Source organism: Hirundo rustica, chromosome 8 (genome assembly GCF_015227805.2).
Source record: "Hirundo rustica isolate bHirRus1 chromosome 8, bHirRus1.pri.v3, whole genome shotgun sequence".
NCBI classification, from domain to species: domain Eukaryota; kingdom Metazoa; phylum Chordata; class Aves; order Passeriformes; family Hirundinidae; genus Hirundo; species Hirundo rustica.
In genome coordinates, this window is record NC_053457.1 from 20,601,523 (window position 1) to 20,627,792 (window position 26,270).

At 37.7% G+C, this 26,270-nt stretch overlaps 1 protein-coding gene across 11 annotated transcripts in view; it reads left to right on the forward strand.

Annotated features, from left to right (window-relative positions):
- CPEB3 (cytoplasmic polyadenylation element binding protein 3) overlaps window positions 1-18,256 on the forward strand; it is a 79,975-nt gene extending 61,719 nt beyond the window's left edge. For all 11 annotated transcript variants that reach the window (XM_040070824.1, XM_040070827.1, XM_040070835.1 and 8 more), the window contains 4 exons: window positions 7,388-7,506; window positions 8,825-8,939; window positions 11,627-11,808; window positions 14,502-18,256. In XM_040070824.1, the coding sequence (XP_039926758.1) occupies window positions 7,388-7,506; window positions 8,825-8,939; window positions 11,627-11,808; window positions 14,502-14,729 (644 nt within the window). In that variant the 3' untranslated portion in view covers window positions 14,730-18,256. The remainder of the gene's footprint in view (window positions 1-7,387; window positions 7,507-8,824; window positions 8,940-11,626; window positions 11,809-14,501) is intronic.
- Window positions 18,257-26,270: the final 8,014 nt, after the last annotated feature.

A 26,270-nucleotide genomic window follows, 5' to 3' on the forward strand; every position in this document is an offset into this window, starting at 1 on the left:
AACCAGTCCTCAGCTGTATGCCAGCGAAGGCTGGGCAGTGTCAGTAATAAAGGTAAACACAACTTTTTAGAGGATTTTGTAAGTCCAGTTTTTGGGGGTTTTTTTGACATACTATTCTTATCTCCCAGGGACATGCACACTCTTACTCACCTGAGTTTTGGGGTTTCTTTGGTTTTGAGAGGAATTTGTTGTTCCACATAATGCAATTTTTGGAAAATGCCTTCTGTTATTAAGGAGGGCGTCTCAAGCTCGTCTTTTTCTTATAGTCAACAAAGACAAGAAATTTGAACAAACCAGAACCTGAAAACAATCCATATGTGAGTGAACATTCAAACCAGTTATTAGCAGCACCACAGCACCAAATGACAAATCGATTACTTGATTAAAAGAAGGGAAGTCAAACCTTAGTGCTGAAGCTCTGCATTCTGCCTTTAGAAATGTTTTACAGCTCACAGGAAAGTTACAATCATACAAAAATCAGAAAATATGTTACTAGCTTCATCTGTGCAAATGACGTGGGGTGGCTTTTCTTTTTGATTGAAGTACTTTACTTTGAAGCTCTTGACAACAGTCCCAAATATGTTGTGTATCACAGCTCTAATAAGTGCTGCTTGCTTTCTTCTTTAAAAATAAATGTTAAGAAAAACATATAATTTAAAGTGAAAGCTATTTTTATTGTAAAACCCAGTATCAAATTTAATTTAAAATAACTGAAATCCAGATAGCCTAGATTTTTGGACCAGTGCTTTCTTCCTCTGAAAATACATTTTACCTCATGCTGATACTGTGCTTTAAATAGAATTTGAAATGAAGCAGAGCATTTATATTTCTGTAGAATTTTTCCATGTTAATGTTGGTTGGAGTAGGACTGGAAAATGTGTTTTTTTGCAAAGAAGAGTAACAGGTTTTGTTCAAACTTGGAAACTGATCTCTCTTAAGCCATGTGTTCAGAGTAAAAGCAGCAGCAACAGACCTGACCCCCTCCAGATGATGACCATGAGCTGCTCTGCCCAGGGCAGTCACCATTGCGTATTGACCTTGAAAATCAAATTTTAAAAAATTCAATTCTGAATTTAGTGGTTTTTGTTTGTTTGTTTTTGGGGGTTTTTTATGAGTATGAATGCTCGTTTTTGTCGTGCTGCTAACACAGTAAACTTCACAAAGATAGCTTCCACCTCATCAAATATTTAGTCTTCATCGTGAAATTCATGTGAGTACTGTTACAACTACAGTAACCAAATTGTGTGTTAGAGCCTTTCTTTTATGTTTTTATACCCTTTAATTCTGATTTATAGCTGGTATAGATCATGTTGCAGTCTGAAGTCTGATCTTGAAAATGGCTGTGACCTTTGAAAGAGGAGACACTATAAATTTGCTGTTGCAATGTTTTATACTAGTTTACTAGTAAAATGCCAGATAAAGAGAGGCTTTAGTATGCCTGTAGAATATTCTTTTGGTTAAAAAACACCAGAAAATCCAAGTGATTTATTTCAGTCTTTTTTAATACAGATGGGTGGTAGTATTTTTACTCCAGGACAAACTGAGATGGCATATGTGTGCTGTTCTTTTGGGCCTTTTTTACCCATAAGTGGTGAAAGTGAAGTAATGATGATTAGAAAATCCTTTCTGCTTCTTGACATCTTTTGGAACTAAAAAGACTTTATAAATCTTTAGCTGTGTGTATTTACTACAGCACTACAGAAATGTTGTCCTTTCTACTGAGGAAACGTTGGGACACCTCTCCAATGTCCCACAAATAATGCATGTCCAGAAAGCAGTTTCTGTGGGTGGACTGGGTTTCTTCTTCCACTTTAATTGAAGATGTGGAGAAAAATGCTCTGTAATATTTATGTAAAATGGAAGGTTTCTGTTTTCTCTGTTATTTGTGATATGGTAAGATCATTATTAGTAAGGGTTCTGTGTTAGTTTCAGTTCTTTTGGTGATCTCATGATGTGGGCCATTTAGTGCCAAGACTGGAATTATGAAGACATGCAATTTATTTTACAGAAGCTACTTATACAGAACCTCAGTTTTCATTCAGCTCTTCTCTATGATCCACTCCATTGCTGCCTTTTCTTGTTATGTCTCTTGTCTTCCATTTGACGTGTATGCTTCATTTTATTGCTATTAGGTTCAGGATCCAATTATTTTTCAATGTAACTGAGGATATGGAGTACAATCCTTTAATTAAAATCAAACAAATCCTTCCCCAGTACCTGTCTGTAATGTGGCATAGGAAGAATTTCTTACATATCACACCAGCCAGGCTTAGTCTGGTATTCATGAAAAACATGTAAAAATGTAAATGTGCAGAAATAGAAGAGTCACTGTAAGATTCTAGACTGTTCCTATTTCTTATTCACCTTTGTTTTTTAGAGAAAAGAATCAGCTGACAGGGTCAAACACTGCCACATAAAATTAGACCGACTAAAAGAAATTAATCTTTGCAGCCCTGACTAATACATAATTTCACTCTTCCGCAGTAGCTAAGTGAGATTACAGCCTTTTCTATTTTGAGGTTTCTAAAGTATTTAAAGCCTTTGAAGTCTTCTGAAAATGCAGTCATGTCACTGCGATGTTTAAAGGAAAGTCTGCAGGTTTTTTTTTTAACACCTCCGATTTTTATTTTTCAAAAATGAGTTTAATTTTTAATAGTCGTTTCATCTTTGGATTTAGAAATGTGTTTTATTCATGTTCAAAGCATCTTCTAATAAGATTACTAAGGTGACTTTGAGCGATGACCCTTGTCATCACATTAACTGATTTAGAAATTTGGTTCACACTGTTTCCAAATGTTCTTTTCCTGTGGGCTTTTAAGACAATTTTATTCTAAAAGTTCTATTAAATAGAACCACAATTCAGTTCAAAACTATTTCTTAAAATCTAGTAAAAAAAGAAAAAAGGTGAAATATATATTTAGTGAAAAAGTCTATTTAAATCTACTTCTTTGAGGCAGCCATCTCAACCATCTAACATTAACCCTAAAGAAATGAGACTAGGACATTATTTTTCTTTGCCATTTTTACCTCCATCCTTTTTTTTAACATAATATGAGGTAGGCTTATATACTGAAATACTTCTGTAAGAAATCTGAGGTTGATGGTAGATTTTATTGTAATCCTGAAGCTGATAGGAACATCCAAAATGACACCGTCTAAATGGATGAAAGATGTGCTTTGAAGGTAGTTCAGCTTGTTTCAAGCATAAGTGGTCCTTTCCTTTTGCAGATGAAATCAGTGCATGTGAACTACCCAAAGGCTCTTCTGACTTGCTGTGCAGACTGCAAAAGGGAAGTTCTTCTCTTCATTCTCTTATTTCTGCCACCCAACCTCAGTGTCCTAAAGCTGAAAACACATGACCCTTAGATTATGATTCCTGCATCAGATTTTGCAAGTGGGCTGAATTTTGGGAAGTACGGATTTCAGATCAATTACATATGAAATCAGTAGATGATATGCAGACACATGACATGGAGATTCAAATTCTCTTTGACCTTATATAGAACTCTTCATTACAGTATTTCACTTTGTATGAAAAGAGCCCAGATTCTAAGAACCAGAAATAGGTTAATCCTTCCCTGTTGGCTATATAACATTTGCATGCCAAAATGCTGGCTTTGTACCAGAAGATTCAGCTCATGGTTGATGCATTTGAAAAACAGTTTATCTACTGTTGTTCTCAAATGCAAGAACTTAAATTATTAATTACTCTGAGTATTCACAAGTTGAGCATAAAGTGTTAAATGATTGATTTAAAATGTTAAATAACTAATTCAGTTATTATAATAAAATTGAACTAATTTACAATTAACTGAAATTCTGAAGAAAAACTCTTGATTAAACTCAATCTGCTCTGGACTTCGTTAAGTGAGAGATCTGTACTGTTACTCCATTAATGCCTTTCCGAAGTAGTCTTGTACCACTAAATAACTAGAGACTGTCCAGAGAACCTTTACTCTCATATGTTTGTAGTTAATCACTTAAACTGAACAGAGTATAAAAATTCTAATGCAACAAACTTGGTTCCTACCTTCTCCCATGGGTTACAAAACACAGTCGTTGATTTCCTTTTACTCCATCAAACTGTGCTTACCACGGAGCTGTAAAAGAAAGGTGTTACCAGATTTAGAAGAATAAAAGAAAACCTTTTCTTTTTTAAACATGCTCTTTTCACGAATGGTGTGAAATGCAGTCAGACTTTTTCTGGTGAGCCATGGCAGGCATGAAGCTGCATAATCTTTAACTCTTGAGAAATATTTTGCTTTAGGTCTTTTCTCTACCAGCTTGCTTGGTGGCTTGCTAAGATGAATGGTGTCCACAGGGCCAGTAAGTTCATTTTCTCTCGCATGCCTAATACATAAAATGCACTTTCTGCCATAGTAAAGGTACATGAGTAGTTCTTTGCAGTTAGTAACTTTGAGGAGGGATGGGCAGAGTGCATGCATAATGCACTACTAGCTAAAACTCCAGTGTGACTGCCTGTCATTTATGCCAGCATGCCAGTTTTTTTACATAAAAGTATGAATATCAAGATTAATTAGAAAGGCAGAGTAGGCACCTTGCTTTCCATCTAGTCTGTTGTTTTGAAGAGGTCACTGAAGCCTTATTACAAACTGTGCTTTCTGTAATACAGAAAGGTTCCCATCATTAGACAAGATTTGCCAACATTGGTATTAATTGAAATAGAGATTTTTTTTTTCCTGATGTTTTGGTTTATGCCAAAATGCTTATGCCAAACTGTAATAACTTTATTTCATTCCAGGTGCATCTTGCATTTCAAGTGACAACCTTGTTTCAAGCTTGTGGGACACAATGTATATGCCAGATTTTCCAGTTTATTCTCAGCAAGGTTGACTGAAATTAGACCAACTGGACTAAATTACCTTTCATGTGGAAATTGTTTCACTGTTTAGATGTCAGAATAGGACATGTACAAAGGAGCTCAATTCTTATACTGCTTTCCATAACGAATCTTGGAGCTCAGGGTTGAGGATCTCCTAGGTTGGCTTCATAAACGAGGGAAATTAATATTCTCCCCATCCTCCCTCTGCTGTACCCATTGAAAAGTTGTAATGACTTGTCTTACACCAAAATATATTGTTGCCTTTTCCCAGAAAATGCAGTGTTTATTGTCAGCACTGCAGTGATGTGTTGCACCAACAGCAGAGGAGGAGCTGGATTTCTTCTGCTCTGCCAAGAATCTAAATATCTGTGGACAGAGAACAGTCAGCTGTAGTCAGGTTGCTGGTTTTTGAGGCCTCAGGTATCTTGCCTGTTTCACTCTATGGAATGTGAGTCGAGGGCAGTCCCTTGAGCCCTCAAACCTTTAGAGTGTGTGGTCAGGTAAGAAAGGAGCACTGCTAAACTTTGACTGCAACCTACTACCACAGTGGTGCTACCAAAATTCTGCCATAGAGCATTAAAATCTTGGGATTTATAAATATTTTACTTCTTGGGAAAAAAAGGATACTTTTTAAAGTGATATGATATTTGTGAAGCACAGGGAGGAGAATATGCTGAAGCACATGATGCTGGGGAATTGGAAGCAACTTCCAGCATCTGCTAAATTGCACCTAGTGTGTGATAATTCTTTATTCAATGCCGATTTTGGCACGGGTATTTTCCAATTTCATTTTTTTTTATACTGGAACCTGAATTCAAAGTGCATCTTCTGCTACAGAGTTCCAATCAAATGAAGTGCATCCATGGAAGCACATGTTTTCCTGGATGAACAAGCAGATGCAACTCTAAACAGCAGCATTGTGATGAAGAGGATAAGTCTTCAGTAGCAGCAATGCCTAGAAGTGCTCATGGGGAAAAGCTGCACCTTTCTGAATTTAAGGGTTTTGCATCCCTATGTGCTTCTAGAAAATGAGTAAAAATTAACTTTGGCAGGTGTCTTTCTTGACCATATCAGCTTCTATGATCCTAATGCTATCTGAAATTCTGTTCTTTATTTTTCATTTTCATGTAATCTTTGTTACTCTTCAGTACCAGAAGTCCTTGAATGTTAGGAACAGACGTGCAGTTACCAGATTTTGAAGCAGTGCTGGACATCATGTCATGCTAGTCCAGCCTTCCCCTTTTCTAGGTTGACACAAGGCTGCTCTGTAAACAGCCTCTTTGGTGTCTTCAGTGGGTCCTTGTAGACCCTGCAGCAGGAGAATGGTTTATTCATAGAGGTCTAGAGAAGTGTGGAGCTTTTACTTCACTGAACTCCATGGCAGGCACTAGCCTCAGGTTAGAAAATGGAAACCTCACCAACTTGAACTGCTCTTCTAATCTAGCAACCAGAGAAAAATAATGTGTCTGTTTGGTTAATTTTAACTGTTTGGGGAAAATACAGTGGTACCATTTACTGTACCCTCAAAGGGTGGTCACCTCCAACTCCCACAGATGTAACCTCTCACTCTGACCTGGAAAAAGACACACAAGTGGCACATTACAAAGGTCACACCCAACATGTTCACATGAGAAAACTGCTCTAGTGATTGTGGAGCAGAGGAGCAGTGCCTGCCCCATGGGAGTCCTCTCAGCCAGGCAGCTCCAGTGATCCAGCAGCCTGGCGTTATCTGGCTTTGCTGAGTGCAGAGAGAGCTGTATTAGTTTCACTTCTCAGGTAGCAGAAGCATGGGCTGTGTGGGTGAACTCTTCATGCAGATTTAACAACATCAAATAGAACTCAAGAAAGTTTTCTTGGCGGCTGCATTCAGCAGAGCACTGAGTGCTACACACTTCGATTTACTGGCTAAGTTAAAGTCCTAAAATTCTGAATCACATGAAACAATTTTAGTAGACTTTCTTCTTTGTTTTGAACTGCTTTATTTAAATGTTAGTAAAAACAGCAAGTCTTTTATTAATAAGAAAGCACAAAGCATGTTGTTCTTTTTCACTGGGCTTACTGTTTTAGTGAATATTTTTTTCATATTTAAGTATGTATGCATAGAATATTTTTCTGTTTACCTGTCCACTTTCTTAGCCCTCACTTTGAGAATTTATTAATTGCATATAGTAAGTAGACCTTTTGTGCCTCCATTGTAAGATGCTAATCACTGACATCAGCAGATACCACTGATAAATAGCTCCAATACAGTTGGATAATAGAAACCCTCATTCATCAGCCTATATTTTCACTGCTCAGAATTGTTAATTAATCAAATAAATATCCTCAGATGCAGCAAATACTCTTGTTTCTATTCTGAAAATACTGTGGGGATCTGTAATGCAGGGATATGTTCAGTGAATTTAATTTATGAAAACAAATTACCAGCCTTAACAGTTATTTGTAATTTGTGTATCTTACCCACTTCTCTGGCTTGTTTGTTTAAAAAAATGCTCTATAAATTAATCTGTTACTATTCTTTCTTGTTCCCTTCTCCCTTCCAAGGTTATGCCTTTCTGCTGTTCCAGGAGGAAAGCTCTGTACAAGCTCTGATAGATGCCTGTCTGGAAGAAGATGGAAAACTTTACCTGTGTGTGTCAAGTCCCACAATCAAGGATAAACCAGTAAGTAGCTTATGCCACTTATGCCATGCCACTTATGCTGGTTGCTAACCCATTTGCTGTTACTCTTTTCAGCTAATAAATAAATAAAAACCACTTAATTACTTATCACTTCCTGTTTCTGACCTTGCTGTTACATTGATTTGACTTCCTGTGTCAGCGTAGCATGGCTTTAACATTTGCTTCTTTCTGATAAATGCCATGTTCAAGTCACTTTTATATTTGGTATTCCTGGTATGCTTAAGGAGTGTGCATCCTTTTACAGTGTTAGCTCTAAAACAATGGAATGGTAATTTTTCATCTATTTGATTTGAGAAGAAAGAAAGTCTTTTGTGATGAAATGAAGAAATTAAACCCTACCAAATTAAGATCCAGGTAGCATCAAATATCCCCTTTATTTCATTAGGTTTTTTAATTATTATTTTTTATGCATTCAGTAGCTAATCAATATATAATTTAGGTCTCATTTACCTTATAGAAACTATGGGGTAAAATCAACTACTGCAGGCAGCTATAGCAGAATGGAAGACATACAATAGCCCGTTTTTATTGTTCAGATCTGTAACATTCTTTAATGCTGGTCTCTTTTTGTGCCTATGGAGATATACAAATGAGGTGAAAACTGCAGACAAGTAAGATAAAAATTGTGCTGCCTTTTAAAAGTACTGTTAGAAATCTTGCAGAGATGAATGAACAGCTAAGGATTGCAGCACAGTGAACGGACTTGTGTGATTCAAATGGATCAATAAAATGGATTGATGAACAGCTTTATCTAAACAACTTCTGAGCAGGGTTTTTTCTTTTTTGTGTAATCTAAAGATTTCTTATCAGCTGTGTTGCCTGCTGCTCAATAGAAATAGGCATTCACATATTATACAAATTGCTTTGGTATCCAAGCACAGAAATGAATTTTATCAGCTCATAACAGTGCTTTTAAATTTGTGGATCGCTATGTGGTTTCAGGAAAGCCAGAAGCCCAAGCTGCAACTGTAATTGCACATACGTAGCAAAATGTTCTGAAGGTCCTTTCACAGGTTTTTTCCTGTGATGGCGATTAGGGGCAGGGAATTGATGAGCGTAGGAGTTTGTGATGAGGAGATTTAACGCAAGCCTGGCCTCTAGAGGTGGTAAATGAGTTGTCCCCCTTCTTTCAGATATTTAGATAAGGTACGTTCTCAAATAGTCTTGGTTCTTGTAACGCCAACTTACTGCTTTTGAAAAGTTAATACTCTTTGTTCTTAATTATAGGAAGATTTGGCAGGTTTTTCTGCATTTTAATTAAGTGGCCAAGTTCCTCTGCTAAAAATGATCCTTAATACAGGTGCAAATTCGACCTTGGAACCTAAGTGACAGTGACTTTGTGATGGATGGGTCTCAGCCTTTGGATCCAAGAAAAACAATCTTTGTTGGAGGAGTTCCACGGCCTCTCCGAGCTGGTGAGTAGAAGGAAAATGTAGGACGTGTAGCAGATTAAGTAGAAAAGATGAGGAAAGATAAAGAGCATCTGTAAAAGATCAGAAAATGGACCCTGTATTTTCCAAAGATCACAGTTTGCTTTCTAAGGCAAGGAGTATTTTCCTATTTCTATTTATGAAATACAAACAGTGAACATTTTTTACCTTTTAAATAGGTTACTAATTAGGATTGCCAGTAGAGTTTTCCCCAACTTTGCATAATATGCTAGAACTTTGCTGATTTTATGTAATGTAGACCATCTTAATCTGAACCCTGATTTGTTTGCGGAGGTGCAGACAAGTTTCCCTGTCATTTGAGTAGAAGACAAGGACCAGACCCTTCTTCCAGACCCCTTCCAAACCAATTCCAACCTCAGCTCTAAGATTTCTGTTTCACTTTTATTCAATCAACCCTTACCTTAATTCTTCCATGGAGCTATGGACATGGCCTCTCAGCTGTTGTCCGTTGGGAAAAAAAATTTCTCCCAACCCAGGTCTCTCATTGGCCTCACATGGAAGACCATTTTCCAGACTTACTCCTAATGTAGCTTATTTCTCTCTTTTTTTTTTTTCACCCTTAGCTCTTTTTTTTCGCTTTTATTTGTAGAGCCATAGATGAGACTCCTTAGCTTTTGGCCAGAGGAAAGATTTATCCCAGGCCAGGGCTCCTGGCAGTTCTCATTTTGTTTTGAAGGCCCCATTTGAGCACTGCTCCTAATTGTAGCTCAACCCTCATTTCTTTCTTCTAATCCTGACATTTTTGATGAGCCAATGACACAGTCATGAAGCAATTTAAACGTTTCTCCTGGCCAGCTCTTTTGGCAGCCCTCACTTCTGTTTATACTCCCTTTCCATTCTCACTCCAAGACAGCTGCATGCTTTGTCTTTCACATCCTCTCAACCCTGATCCTAGTCCTGGGAAGGACGTAGACGAGGCCTCTCAGTCACTGTCTGGAGGAAAGACGTTCCTTGTAGCCCTCAGTTTCCTTCAGCAGCCACTTTCCAGCCCACTGCAACTTCAGCTCCTCACTTCATCTTTTGTCTAATCCTGAATCTTTTGGGAAGCTGTACCAACGTCCCCCAGCCATTGCTGACAGTAAGATTTCTCTTATTCCAGGTTTCTCGGCAGCTTTCACTTTTCTCACCATCTTAAAATAAGGCCCAGCTGTAAGGTGGTAATTATGTAAATAGTAACAGTTAAACTTTAGCTCATTCCTAATGATAGACTTTATAAAACTGTATGCCATTTGGCCTGTCATGGATCACATTTGAAATGCATTACATTTGAAAACCGATGCCTTTAAATAGGTACCTTCTCCAGAGCAGACAGTTTCCATTTCTTCTTGTTTGCACCTTTAAAGATCAGATGCAGGTTTTCCTAAGATATTTGAACACTGCCTGGTTTTCTTGCCCTGGGATCCTTATGTTTCCTCTCTATTGGCAAGAGTAACTTGGTGGAACTAATGTTGTAATTGTGTTTGTGATGTTTATTCTGTACTGTCACTTTTTGAGATCGTTACCCAAGTGATGATTCCAAATCATTGGAAAGCAGAAGAATCAATTAATCACTACATTATGCTGGTAGTTTTTCCTTACTCTTTGGAGCAAAATTATTACCTGGTTTGGTGGAATGAGTCAGACATTTGTTTGCTTGTTGCAAATGGATAGATAAGCATATGGACTTCCCTGCACACAGATTTATACAAACACATATACCTATTCAGTTTACTAATGAGAGTTTTATGAAAACTGTGAGAATTTAAATATTTAGTATTTGTGGATTTTATATTTATTTTGGATAGTTAAATGGCAACTTGCTACAGAAAGTGTTTTCACACATTAGCACTAGAAGATGGCTGACTTGGCAGGTCCTGTACAGGTCTCAGTTCTTGCACTGACAAATTTGTGTGCCTGTGAGGTTTTACAGAGAGCTTGGCTCAGTGGCCATACAACCTTGCATAATTTACATGGCTATTCTCTGCTTTCTTCAGCCTCTTTCCTACTGCCTTCAGTTCTTTCCCTTAACTTTCCTTCTCTGTGTCCTCAGCCATGGGCTCAACCTGTCTGATTTTATGAATTATATTTATAATTTCTTTAGAGTTATTGTTAATATCATAAAAAGCAACACACCATTTTAAAAGACCCAGAACCAAAATAATGTTCTACCAAAATACTAATTTAAATTGCACCTAAAATGCTTGCTTTAGCTGCAGGAACTTCAGGTGTTTTACAGATTTTTGTTTCCAGTGTGAAACACATCTTTGATGTCTTTTGAACCTTAGTACTTAGCGCAAAATATCAGATTCTTAAAACAGGAATAACCCTAACTGATCTTACATGTAAACTAGCATTAAAAAGCGTACCAAACACATGAGTTTTATTGTGCAATATTATAAATTCTTGTTCACCTGATACCTACTTTAACAACATAACTCTGCTTTTTTTTTTTCACGCTTCAGCCACATCAGCTTTTTACAGATTCTGGGGTTTGACTTTATATTATACTATAATTCATGTAAGGTTGATTCAATCTGTGTTTCACTTTGCAATTTTAGACTTTGGAAGACACGTCTGATAGGGCAAATGGTGCTTTTTTTAAATGCAACAATCCAAATGCAACACCATTATTTATGTAAAATCTATTATATTTAACAATTGACTCCTTGCAGTTGAATTGGCAATGATTATGGACCGTTTATATGGAGGTGTCTGCTATGCTGGCATTGATACAGACCCAGAGCTGAAGTACCCAAAAGGTGCTGGCAGAGTGGCTTTCTCCAATCAGCAGAGCTATATTGCTGCTATCAGTGCTCGCTTTGTCCAGCTCCAACACAATGACATTGATAAACGGGTAAGTAAAATAGCGTGCAGCACAATGGTTGTTACCAAACTGTACAGGTATTTCAAAAATCTTGGTTAGCATTGTGTTGGAGGACATTTTTAGTTCTGTTCTTTAGATGACGTTTGTCAATTTTTTTAAAGGCTTATTTAAGCATCTAAAGCGGAGTGAAAAAACACTTTAAACATCTTAAATAACTGTTTAGTACTGAACCTAGAAAATAGTTGATTGTAAGCTTGTTTGTCCTTGGTTCTCTTTTGAATTCCATAGGTCAAATTCCATTGCATTTCCCAACTTCTTTCTCCACCTTTAGATGTTTGCTTATTGTGCATCAGTGGCTTTTAGTTTAGTGACTACTTGTATAGCTTCTGACAGTTTTGCTATTATTAGGCCATTTTCTGTCAGTAGTGTAGGTGTAGAGTTGAGGTCTCTAAAGCACAGGTTTATTGTAAGTGAAATAGGTAATGCTGACCTCAAAAGTCTTCAGAATTATTTAACTAAAACCAAATGCCAAGAGATGCTTGATAGGCAGAAGAGGGGAAAACAAGATGGTTTTGTTCAGTCTATATGAAGTCCCTAAAGGGGTTATCAAATATGGAGTGAAGTTACAGTATTCACTGAGATTTGACTTGAAAACATTACTTACGTCCCAATATTATTTTTTTCCTTTAGACCGTCTGTCTTCACCTCTTGATTACACATACAAAGAACTGGCATGTTTTTGAGGGCTCTGCACTTAGAATTATTCAAAAGGACACACAGCATGCCGTGCTGCTGTGTATTTTTCTGATAGGGATTGTTTTTTCCTTAATGCGGTGTCAATGGTTTCTTCAGAAGTCATTTAACGGGTATTGGGTGTGTCTGTTGTGTGCAGTATGCTTATAAAGCCACACAGCTGCAAAGTTGAAACTATTTTGACTTTGTCATTACTGAATTGTACTTTTTGTCAGTTTTGAGGCGGTCATGGAGTTATAAGTCCTCAAACAATTTGTGTATGGTGTTTTACACCATACTACATCAACTAAGACAAGGCTATTACTAAACATTTCTTGTCCATTAGATTCTGAAAAAATCTCACAGAGAGATTGAGAAGATCACTTTTGGAGTCTTAATCACACATTGAACCCTTTGAGATTTATATATTAGCCATGCTTGCTAGAGGGTACTTTCTAAGCTTTAGGCTAAAGCCACAAAAGGTGACTGGCTAGTAATTTTTTTCATCAATCTGTTCTTTTTTTCACTTGGTCAACTGATAATTTAAGTTCATTTAATTACCTTTTACCTGTTTTTAAAATAGATTTATGTGTGAGTTTGAAGAAGTATGAAGTCTCTTAATGAATCCTTAAATCTTAATTTTTAAATCTAATAGATTGAAATCCCTGAACTGTACAGCAAACATTCTTAAAACTATTTCAGTAGTAACCAATGCAAGAAAAGACGGGAGAGAGAAAAAGACTCTATTTGAGACCTCCACAATTCATGCTTGGGAAATCTGAGTAGGTGGAGGTTTAGAGCTGTGCTGGACACTGGACCTGCTTTCTTCCAATTTCATCTGAGACAGTGCTGTTTTATTTTACGTGATGCTTCTAATTTTAGTGATATGGCACCTGATATGCAAAATGGCAGTTACTCAGACTTGTTCCATGCAATACTAGTGGCAGGGTGTAATTAAAAAAAATAGATTGGCAGCCCTGGCTGTTCCTTAGGCAAGAAATGTAACTCGGTGTATTAAGCTTTACTTCAAAGGAGTTTTGTTGAAGTGTGATCAGGATAAGCTGGAGGAAATTCAGCATAAAGCTTTTTTGTAGACTGTTTCTTGTTTTTGAGCTTAACATCTCATTCTGTGTTTCTTTAAATCTCTGTATATTTAAGTATTGTTACTAGAGTCAGGTTTTCCTCACATTATACAAATTGTGCTGGACTGGCACTTGTACAGTTATGGCAAAATTATTTATAATAAATCTATACTTCATTTTTTTTCTATCTTTTCTAGTGCAGTTGACTGTACTTAAACCACTTTATAAATAGCATCAGAGAGCCATAAGAATTAGACATGCATGAACTCATGATTACCCTGGAATGAATGAACACTCAATTTAAATGTGTAGGCACAATCCATAGGAACATATTCAATGTCTGTAATAGCATTATTGCCAGTGCCTAATCATGCATCAGTCCTGCTGTGTTTGGCACAAGTATTTTGAAAACAAAAGGCATTCCAGCCTCAAGTTGTTTACAACTGAGTGTAGGGCAAAAGTCAACAGCTCTCCAAACTAAGATGGCACGGCCCTAGTTGGAACTACAGTGAAATTTTATTGCACCTCAAGAGCTAAAAATCTTTTCGATTTTTTAGAAGTTTTCTTCCTAAATGCTGCTCTCATGGCCTACCCCCTAACAGCTCTATTTAGATTTTTGGAGTTTTCTTAGTGGAAAATCCTTAGAGATTTTTACTGTTCTTCCATCTTAGTGCTTTCCCACACCCAGCTTTTCCAAGGAGTGTTGAATAGTTACAAAAGCACACCCTTTTTTCTTGAGATTTTGTGACAAGTAAAGGGCATGATGTAAAAACTTAACTGCCAACCTCTCGGGTTAATCCTACACCAATTGCAACCCTTCAGCAGAGCCAGAAAGAGTACTGGGGTTTGTGTTTGTGCTTAGCAAAACCGTGAAACATTCTTACAGTTGTTTTCTCATCCCTGGTGCAGGTGGAAGTGAAGCCATACGTGCTGGATGATCAGATGTGTGACGAATGCCAGGGCACTCGCTGCGGTGGAAAATTCGCTCCGTTCTTTTGTGCCAACGTTACCTGTTTGCAGTATTACTGTGAATACTGCTGGGCCAGCATACACTCCCGTGCTGGGCGGGAGTTCCACAAACCACTGGTAAAGGAGGGAGGTGACCGGCCCCGCCACGTCCCGTTCCGCTGGAGCTGAACCCCGGCCGCGCCCAGCGAGAAGTACTGGAGTAAATAAAATTGAGTGAAAAGAGAGCGCTGCCTCAGGGCTTAGTGTTCTGGAAATCTGTGCATTCGTCCTCGACTTTAATGAAGATATGGGTCTTTTTATTACTATTATTATTATTTACAGTCACATTACTGAACTCAGTGTCCAGTATAATACAAACCGGCAGAGTGTAACTGTACTGATTTTGCACTTTGATTCACACAAACATCTGCTTGGTACCTTAATTTCCTACACAAGACTTGTCACTAGTGACATTATGTAGACTGCCATTCTCATCAGTCTTCACTGGGCTGATGTGTATGTGATGAAGATTTTTTTATTGTAATTATAATTATTTTTATTTTTAAACTGGAGCATGCACTTATTTTCAGAAATTTAGACTTGCCCCTAGCAGATGACTTACCAAAGGTAATATTCACAAGTAGGTGGCAGATGTAGCAAAAACTTAAACAGATATTCAGCAATCATTAGTTTGGGTCATTTAGAATAGTAATAACCCTTAAAGAAAATAAGCCTTTAGTTGCTCTCGATTTTGACTTGTAAGGATGATACCTCATAAGCTGGATCAGACTTTTTTTCTTTTGTTTTGCCGAGGGTTTTTATTTTTGTTTGTTTGTTCTGTTTCGTTGGGTTTTTTTGTTTTGTTCTGTTAGGTCTTTTAGTGTTATGTAAATGTATGCTGCAATAGCTTTTGCTGCTATTAAAATGGTATTACTAATACCATAATACTCTATTCAGGCTAGGGTATCAATTAAAAATGAATATGTGATTAAAATAGTGATGGCTGCTGAAAGGAGATCAGTATAGCATACAGAAAAGCTTCCAAGGAAGGTCAATATTTTTTGACTGCATGTTTACTTAATCAGGTTGCTGCATGCAATAAATTTTATATATGTCTAATATAAAACCTGCCCACAATGCACAAATTATGAATCTACGTAGGCTACAAAATGCTCAGTAGCAAAAAAAGATTGATTACTGACTGGAGGAAGGCATGCCTCAGTAAATGTAATGCTTCTGAAATTAGGATCAGCCCATTACAGAATGACCTATATTACAACAAGTATAAAAACTAGCTGTAGGATATTCTTAAAAAAATTTGTGGATGGTAGATGAAGTACTTTGCGGTGCTCTGTTATATATCGTGCAATTTATTTTATATAGTAAAGTGATTATGTCTAGTACTGTGATCAAACTTAACTGTTAAAGCCTCTGTATCTGACATTACACATTTTTGACAGTTCATAACAGGTACATAAACAGAAATGAGCTCTTAGTTACAATCTCTCTCCTAATGCTTGCATCATTTACGTAGCTGCAGACTTGTCCAGAGAACCAAAGAGCTCATGCTGGCGTACATACACTACCGATTAGATAGTCTGTCAATCTAATAACCTAGGCACATTTAAGAAAGTTAGGTGACAAAGTGGTGCTAAAGAAATGTCTGCATATAAAAGTAACGTGAGATGTCTGCTCTGTGGACGTGGCGTTATCTCTCTAATCCCTGGATGTATCCTGTGAAGCTTGAATACAAATTAAGACCTGCTAACACAGTGGACATTTTTTTAGCATGAACTATTGGGCTGCAGATAGCATATAAATATAAACACACTTGGTATACTAATGATTGTGAGAATGTGTACACTATTTTTTTTTCTTTTTCCTCCTTTGTTTTTGCAGTTCTGGGGACAATCTGACTGGATATGACACCGCATAGTAGATTTAAATGTTCTGGGTTTTGTTTCTTGTGATGTCCTTCTTTGTGTCTAATTTAGTAAGTTGGTTTTCCCGATGTTTAGTTGCAAGTATTGGCTTTGAAAGGATTTTTTCTGTTTTTGGAGAAAAAAAAAAGAAAAAATAGTTTTTTACTCGTTTAAAATGCTTATTATAATTATCCCTTTTGAAGTTACTTCTGGGCGGTTTTGTGATATTGCTTTTCCCAGCCCAGGTGTCTTTTCTGTTTTTTTTCATCTGTACAAGACATTTTGTTATGCACTACTTTTTGTATCTAGACAGTTTTCAACAGTTGGCTGATGATTTTTTTTAAAGAAAAAGGCATGCTTTCTGACTGACATGATCTTTTGCAATACCTCAATTTTGAAATATAGGAAAGAAAATGATATTTTCTAAGTAAGTTTATTCAGAAAAATATATATTAATTTAATTCTGCAAGAAAAATGATTTAACAGATGGGTAACTTTATTTTTTTCATGCTTATTTGAGTTTTTTTGAAAATGAAGAAGTTAGAGCTTTATAACTGTAATATTAAAGATCATAGCTAACCTACAGAAGTCTACCTAATTATGTGAAAGAAGTAAACCTTTTTGAAGAAATACCCCTCTTTCATGTAGAAAAATACTCCCAGAGAGAAAGAGAGCGAGAGCGAGAGAAGCTGGAAAATGTACAATATAGCATAATGTTGGATTAAATCTGAAACAAAATCATCATAAAGAACATGTGTAAACACAAACTCCATTTGGTGCTGAAAGTTGTGAATAGAAGGTGAAAAAATATTTTCCCTTAATTTGTATATTTATAATCAAGTGTGATTATGCACGACTGACCAGAATTGTGAGAGTTCTTCTGTTTGTATTTTTTTAAAGAGAACTTTTTTTAGTTTATTAAATTATGACATGCTCCCTTTTGTTTTGTAAATGAATGTGCCCCTGAGTTGTTAATATGTTATATTAAAAGAGGGTCCTTCAAAAAAAAAAGTTATTTTTTAAAATATGGAGTTCTGAACTGCAACTTGACTAAGAAGCCCCTGGGTACAACAGGTCCTATTGTGGCCTTTTCTGATGTGAGACTTGAACTAGTCGATTTTTTTGAAGGCTAACCTAACCTCGACTATTTGTTGTTATGTGCAATACTGTTTGTACTGTTTGTATAAAAAAAAAGAAAAATGAAAAGAAAAAAGGCATAAATCTTTATTGCAGATTTATTTTCATTGCAGACTTTAGACATTGTGATTCACTAAAATCATTTTTCTACTGTCAAATATGTACCTTTTCTTCATGCTGGTATTTTTTCAATAGTAATGTAGCCTTTGTACTGAGACAAATTTTCATTGTTATTTTTAGAAAGATTTTTTGCTAAGAAAAAAATTAAACATATTTACATATTTTTCATTTTTATTTCGTATTTTCTTTAAGGAGTGCTTTCTCAACCATTAATATAGTTGTTTCTGGGAGAGACTTTCATATCTGGTCAATGTCATTAATATTATTTTGTATTTTTACTTGGAATAAATTAATTTTATGATGCTGATTCCTTAAAAGTTTATTTTTTTCATTTTCAGTTATTTTTGAAGCTAAAATCTTTGTAATATTGTTACTAAAGTGTCTAGTTTTTTGAAATGCAAAGCTTTATGTATTAACTTGCTGATGTGGTTTACAATAGTGTGGCAATGATGAAAATGGTTGGTTATGTAAAGTGATTGGAAAATTGTAACAAAGAATTGGGCAATAAAATGACAGAATGAAGCAGAAAAAACGTGATATTTTGAAAAGCCTTTTCCTTTATCAAAATGATTTAGGGAGATAATAGGGATGTCACAGTACCAGTTCGCTGTCTAGATTTATACACCACCAGTGTTGATGAAATACTATTGCCGTTATAAGGAACTAAATCTATTGAACAATGGGTTTTTGACCCTGCCCATTCAGCATAATTCTTCATTACTTTTCTTGTCATGAACTCAATAAACTCTCTTTTCAATAGCCTTAGATCGAACCTCCTAAAATATATATTCTTCATTGTATTTTGCCACCGTGTTACTGATTTAACGAAATTGCCCCTTTCCTGCACAGGTCCCTCTCTGCACGCGTTTCTTGGTGGCAGCGTGGAGCGACTGTGGGTGCCCACAGCACTTCCTGACCCGGCCACCCCGCGTGGGTGGGAGCTGCCGAGTTCATGCCAGATCCCCTCTGTCCGTGCCCCGGTAGCAATGCAGTAACTCATATTGCCACCACGTCTGAACATCCGTTCAGCTTCTTCGTCTTTCTCCGTTCTTCTCTGCCTCTCTTGTGTCTTTGTCCCTTTTTTCTTTTGTATTGGCGATACCGAGGGCCAGTATCAAAACACTTTTCACCTCCATTTCCATCGCCTTTGTTTCCCTGTGCAGCCAGAAGAAACCCCTTCCTGAAGCCAGTGACTCTGTTCTGGCACCTGAAACAATCCAGACTAAAACTGGTGTTGCGCAAACAGGGCATACAATGACTTTCTCTAGACAAAACTCTCGCTTCCACAAGTTGCTGATGACCTTTTAGAGTTAACTTCTGCTCGAGTGTTAGAGTGGCTCGTCCGTGACTTGTGGGAAGAAATGTGCCCAGAGTTGGTCTATTGTGTATCCTCTGTGTGTTCAGTTCTGTAAGTAATGTATAGACTAGATCAAATAGTGAAGTAAAATTTAGACTCAAATTAGGTACTACTGGTTGGAATGTACACAAATTGCAAACAAAGGAGATTAAGGAATGAAGAGGGAATAAAAAATTCCTGCTAAGTGGTACAAAGTTTATGCTTATATTTCTGCCAACGTGCTTGTATTTTATAGCCTGCTATCAAGGCATGGGCTAAAACAAATTGTATTGCAAATATGCAGTTAGCAAATACCTTTGCTGATTTCACTATCTGTTAGAGTAGTAAAAAGAAAAAAAAAAAAAGAAAAAAAAAAAAAGCGCTTAACTGGGAAAAGCTCCCATGTTAATATTTCAGTATTGTGACATCTCTACTTGCAAGGTATGAGTGAAAGATTAGTCACAGATTTGTAGAAATGTCTCTTTTGTTTAATCTGCTTGTATGTAGTTGCTTTTATGCTAGTTTGTATGATGTCAGCTAAACCCTTTTTCTTTTCCTTCCTTTCTTTCTTTTTTTTTAAACAGACAAACTCTTAAATCTCTGCTGCTATAGTGTTCTATCATACCACGGAGTATTTTATATTCATGTTAGTGACTACTCTATACCCCAAATGGGTAGCTGGTCAGAAATCACATTGGTCACATAATTCTGACACACTCAAATTTACATGACAAAAAGTTCATCAGTAAGTAGAAAACCAGGGTGCTAACAAGAGATAATTTTTGCTCTTTTTCCTTTCCTGGATGTAGTTCTGTTGGGGTATAAAGTATTAGATATTTGTAATTTTACTGTCAAACTAATGGACATAACTTTTAGAGCATTCACAGCTAAGATCTCTGTACTTGTTTTTCAACTAATTTTAAATGTACTGTATCTTTTATTACATGTTCTCTTAGATTGTTTTTGCTAGTAATTCTAACAAAGCTTCTTCCTTTTTGGCTTGGACTAATGCTTGTATGGAACTGCAGTACTGTGACTAAACATGGAGCTCAATGCTGCTATTGCTTACAACTGCTTAAACTTTGTAGTTTGGACTTTATTTTTTTCTGTAATAACTTATTAAATATAGTTGTATGAAGTACTGATATTTGTCATCCTTTGCACATGCTAAGGAAATCTTGGGATATGCATTATGGGAGTGTAAACTAGATGCAAAAGCCCAAAATCTTGTAGTGGAAAACTGTTTACTAGATAAGGTCAAGCAAAGACACCTTACATGCACACAAACTGTCTTTTTCAGTTATTTTATAATGCGAGTATATTGTCCACTTATTTATTCTCTCTAAAACAGAAAAGCCACCTTAAAGAGATATTTAGTACACTAAACTGAATGTAAACGCAAAAATATATATATGATGGAAATACTTCTGGGAATGTAGAATCAAGTGCCTTGAGAAAAGGAACTGTTGAATTATTTTCTCTGAGCTAGAGAAAAGTTGCTGGCTAACATACTGCACTCTTTTATTAGCAGTTTAACAATGATTGCAGGCAGAAATTGGGCTGATCAGTTAAAAAAAAAAAATCACTGCAACAGAAGTTTGTAAAAGTTTATTTTTTAAGAAGAGGAGACAATTAAAGGTCAGCTTTTAGCTACAGCTGTTTTAGAATGCTACAGGACATTTCCTTGCAAAAAACACAAATTCTGTGTCAGGACAAGTGGAGGCCTCAAGAGTAGTGCATGGCCTGTCACTGCTCTCTTTCAAAGGCTAATAAATGCAGCTCAAGAGCCCTGCTGGAGCTCTCAGCACTAGAAATTACAGGCTGACTTCTTTTCATACCGGTAGTGAATAACCGTAACTTTCAGGAGAGTGGTCGGACTGCTCTGCCAGGAGAAGTGAGTTTGCAAGGCAGTGATCTGTAGTATTCGTTCCTGGACTGAATAAATGTATGAGAAGCTGTGAGCTTCTTATTTCAGAGCTAAATTTGGGAAGGGAGTTCCTAAAAACACCTTCCAATTAATTGTATAGTGTAGCCTCTCACTGTACAATGTCCTAAGTCCATAGTACAAAAATCAGTCTGAGTTTAGCTCCTCCTCAGTTAGAGGACAGCTGTGGGAAGAAATGCAGCTCCTCTGGACCTTCGAATCCCCAGTTCTTCGCTTCTTGATAAAGTCAGCCATGCTGCTGGCAAGGTACACTGATACTGACAACTCCCTTCTCCAGCTGATAGCAGCGTTTACCTCAGCCTTTGCCTGCATTAAAAAAGGCTGCAGTAACTTAATTTAAACCAGTGCACTTAGGTACAAAAGGCTGCATGGCCTCTTCTGCTTCTGCTTGGTGTGTGTTATTTTGGCAAACTTAAACTAAAGTGAACTAAAGTGGTCACCTATGTGACTATGGAAGTATATTAAGCCTATTTAGAGAGGCTCCCAAGCTAAACATTTTTGCACTCAAGGCACCAAAGCAACGTGTCCCCCCTCACACAGACCTGCAGAAAAGCTGAAGCTTAGCTCTTAAAAGCCATAATCTGCTTTCCTCTGTTTAGCAAAAGATAAACACCATGAGCTCAGGAGGAGAATTGCTGTGTTCTCTCCCAGGGATGAACCAAGAAATGGGTTTTCAAACAAGAAACCTATGTAACCTGTTTTCATAAAAATGTTTCAAGCTACTTGCAAAACCCTTATAGAACATAATTCCATTATGAACACAGGCCGAAGCTGGATGCACCAGCTGCACACACAAACGATGCCTGTTCAAATGAATCCTCTCTCTCCCCTGGGGCAAGCAAGTTTTTTCAGTTTATTCTGGGTCACAAACTGCTCATACAGCAGTTAGAGAAGGAAACATGATAAAGGTCCAGAAATCTCCCCTTTTTCCTGGTTTTGAAGGAGAAATAAACTACCAGCCAGTATAAAGTCACATGGCAGGCCCTTGGCAACAGCTGGGAATTTGTGCTGTCCCACCCAGAGCGCAGTAGCTTCCCCATGTGTCTGTCCCTACCATTACCTGAGTACCATGGGAGGCACCTGGGGCTAAATCAGTAAAACCAGGTTTTACTAAATGGCTCTCCATTTAGGAGCTTGAGTGATGTTTATTTGCTACCAGCTTCCTAAAACCCCCTTTGAGCTGTTGCCCTAGCGTTGCTTTGGCCTGTGTTTTTGTGAACAGGAGTATATAAAACTGCTAGTGTCATAATACTTCTCAGTTGTTCCTAAGACCTACTTAGGTTTTCCAGGTATTATCCTTTTTTTTTTTTTTTTTTTTTTTTGCCTGCAGACCTAAATAGAGAAAGCACTTGCAAACATATTTATTATGTTTCACATATTGGAGAACAGAGGTGTATTTCTCCTCTATCCAATAGCCTGAGTGGTCAAAACACTTCGGGATATCTTTACGTTTTACTATTTTCTTTTTCAATATTTCCTGCACTATGGAGCAAGAACTAAACCTATTTAGTCATGGTTGTGGCAACTGCTCTTAACTATTTTGTGATACATATTTTTCTCTCTACCAAGGGAAGAACGGTCTCTGGAAGAGCATAAGCATCACCATTAAGATAAATAATCAAAGTGGTTTTTCATAAAATTATATGTAACAAGATCATGCCCTCTGATACAACTCCTTGACCTCCTTGCCAGCTTCAGTGTGTAGCCACTGAAATGAAAGTCTGAGAGACAGAGCTCCTACAATTCATATGCAAAATAATTCTGCAAAATACTGCCAAAGTCACGATAAAGATAAATGATGTCATCTCATCTGTCCTCCAAAATCTTTGCCTTTTAGAGTTGCAAAAACCCCTCTAATCTCATTGTCAGACTACAGAATGTGGTCAGAGTCAAATAACAACCCTGAAATTCTAGGTGATGGGCAAAATCTTGTTCACAATGTACCTAATTCTTCCAACTGTGCCTTGTGTATATTGTTGTACTATGGGCCCACAGATTCACAGCATAGACACATGTGCCAGAAATGTCCTGCTGAGCAATCTGCCTCTACCTTCCTTACTTCTGACTGGACCTGCGTGCTACCATTTGTAAATGGGCAAATTTCAGTCACTCTGACAGAAATAAGCAGGAGTATTTGATTATCACATTGAACTCAGAAACAGGGCAGAAACCACAACCAACAGCTCCTCCCTCCCAAGTGAGTGTCCAAGCCTTTCAGTTAGTAAGTCATTCCTATGCTCCACCCTCTTAGTCCAAAGAAACTTGATTTGTTTTACGTAGAAGTGGAACAACAGAGAGCAAAAGCCTTACTCCAGTCACAGGCAGCGTAATGCAAGTAAGCACTACTGTTCTGATAAAAAAACACTGTGATAAACCACCCTGAAAAGCAACTAAATTTGCCTGTGCTAAAGCACCTGGAGTATCTCTGCATCACATTTACTTACAGATGCCTGGCTCAAGGACCAGGATGATGCCGTGGCCACCACAAGCTAAACAATTAGACATTGGTGATGCTCAAATTCAACATCACTGGCATAATTTGTAGATTCAGCTTTGAGACTTTGACTAACAAGTTTCCTTTTCTCAGTTCAGATTTTTTTAAAATGTGTACATGAGGTGCTTATCTTAAATGCTAAATATTGATGCCAGACAACAGCAGAAAATACGTACTCCAACAAGCGCTGAAAATAATTGCCTGCCACACAGAGGAAAATTACTCCGAATCTTGAAGTGCTGAAGAACCTGCACTCTATGGGGCAAAACATGAAACATTTGATAATGCAATCACACCCCCTTCACCCCACCATGCCCCTCACCCCAATCCTACAAAGGGAAAAAATAAAATTTTTTTTATATATATATATATATATATATATATATATATATATATATATATATATCCAGAAATAGAATGTTTTAACACTTTTCTGTCAAGAGAGTTTGAGGCAAAGAAACACTGTTACTTTATGGCCATGTAGTGAAAGCACTACCCTCAGAGCAGGGTAAGATATAAACATGACAAACTGTAACCGTCTCTTGCTAACATTTTGTTCTGGAAAAATCCATCAGATACCAGGGAATTTCAGTGCTACAATTCCTTCAGTAAAACTACTTCAGTGACTGCCTCGAAAAAAAGTTTAGTGTAGACTATATAGCCAAAAGACCAGAAAAAAACCTTGTCATGAGGAGATATGACTTACTGAGTCTGGAAACCTTTACACCATTATATAACCCAGTAACTTCTGTAATTAACTCCCTGCTGTGTAATGGCTGTTGACATCTAATCCTCAGTGAAACTGGGGGTTGTATGAGACAAAGGAAAACAAATGCTGAGATATGTGATATCCTCTGCTTTTATCAGACTATTCTTACACAACGTATTAGAAGAAACCCTTAAATCATAAATTTACCTCCATCCTGTGAGTTTTAGCTGCACTGAACAGAGCCTATAGAGTGCAGAGTACATGTATAAAGAGGAAAAGCAGCAAAGTGTGGGGATGAACCTTTTCTGCAGTTTAGGCTTTTACCAACACAGTATCTGTGACACACAAAAGGACTCTTCACACAAACATAGCTCAGTCTGCCTCTGACAGCAACTGCAGCCCTGAGCTGAAGATATCTGCCACTGCCTTTAAGTAGGACAACCACTTTTGTTTGAAAAGGGATCTTAAGGACCATCATTTCTGTCTCGTGTTTGATTTCTTGTCTGAACGACATATGAGGGCAGATAGGTGACAATGGCCTTTCCACTGAGCGGTGATGCTAGCAATAGGACAACACTACATGACATTCTCCTTCTCCTCCTTTAAATACTACTCAAGATTATGCTCTTCTAACCTAGTTTAAGTAGAATTTAGAACTATATTTATAGCAGGTCTTCCACTCTGGAAACTGCCTTCACTTGCAGAAAGGATGTTCTCTAGTAATTAAGTTGTGTATTATAAGCTGCAGTATTGCCCCTGGGCAAAACAGTTGGGGCTAAGCCTGCCCGCTTTTGATCCCAATTTCCTAATTATTATGGATCACCGTCTTCACTTGTGTTTCTGTCAAGTGTGAAGTGTTCATGGGCATTGGTTGTATCAGTTCTTTTCACAAGGGAATTAAGCTGCATTCAAAATGCTGCAGGAGGTAGTGCAGAGTCAGCAAGTCGCAGTGGCCCTCTCTCAGAGAGTCCTCTTAAATCATGCTCTGAAGGAGGGATGTAACAGAAATAGCATTAGCCAGAAGTGAACACTTCATATCAAATACACAAGTTGGATCTTTGCCCAATTTCCACACCAATTCCAAATGCACTATCAGATTAGAAATTTGGGGGGGGTGGGGGTGGGGTGTCATCCATTTTGTGACTCTTGCAGAAACAAGACTGTGAGAACTTATTGGCCCCAGGAAATGGAGTCAGTGGAGTCACTCAGCTGCAATATGCAAATTCTGAAAACTTGGTTCTGTCAGCTTCCTAAAGCTCAGGCTGTACAGCTGAGCCAGAGCCCATGTGACTGTGAGTCTGCCCAGCTCTTGCTAAAATGGGTTCTCCCTGGCTATCTCCAGCACACATACTGTTCCCACAGACTGAGCCTGTCATCACCAGCTGTACCACCTGCTTGGGCTCCTGGGGCCCTTCTGCAGCTCCTCCTATTACCGAGCCATTTACTTGGAATAGCCTCACCCTGGCAGTGGGACAAGGCAATCAGAGAAGATGCTGCTTCTCTCTAGATCTAAAGAACGCGATATCCCTTCTGAGGCTTTAGAAGGGGCTGATATCACCCTTCTGTCAGTTCCACCTCTCCCCACGAGCGCAGTCCCAGACATGCTCTAGACCCTTACACATACCTGTCCTCAGATCATCCTTGCTCTGAAGTATGAACAGAAGCCTCAAGCGCACAGAGCAAAACCTCACTGAGCTTTCTGATGCAACCCACTGAGCTGCATGCTCCCATTCATTCTACAGTAGCCAGGAAAATGTGTCATAAACTGAACCCCACTTCCTGCTGCTTTGCTTGGAGATATTTGGGGTGCACCTGGGAACAACTGTGGATTTGCTGACTGTAATTCTGTCAGTACAGCAGACAGAAGCCCCCAGCTACTTGTGGCTTTTCCAGCTGCGGAAAGAGCTGAAGATGAGGAAATCAGTTAGAATGTAGTGGGGAGGGTGGTGTACAACGTGCTCATCTAGCCAGACCAACTCTGATGTGAAGTAATGCACTTAGCTGTAAATGGGGGAAAAAAGCTTCCCAGGAAAATCTGCTTTTGCCATTCTCCCATTTTGACCTGGG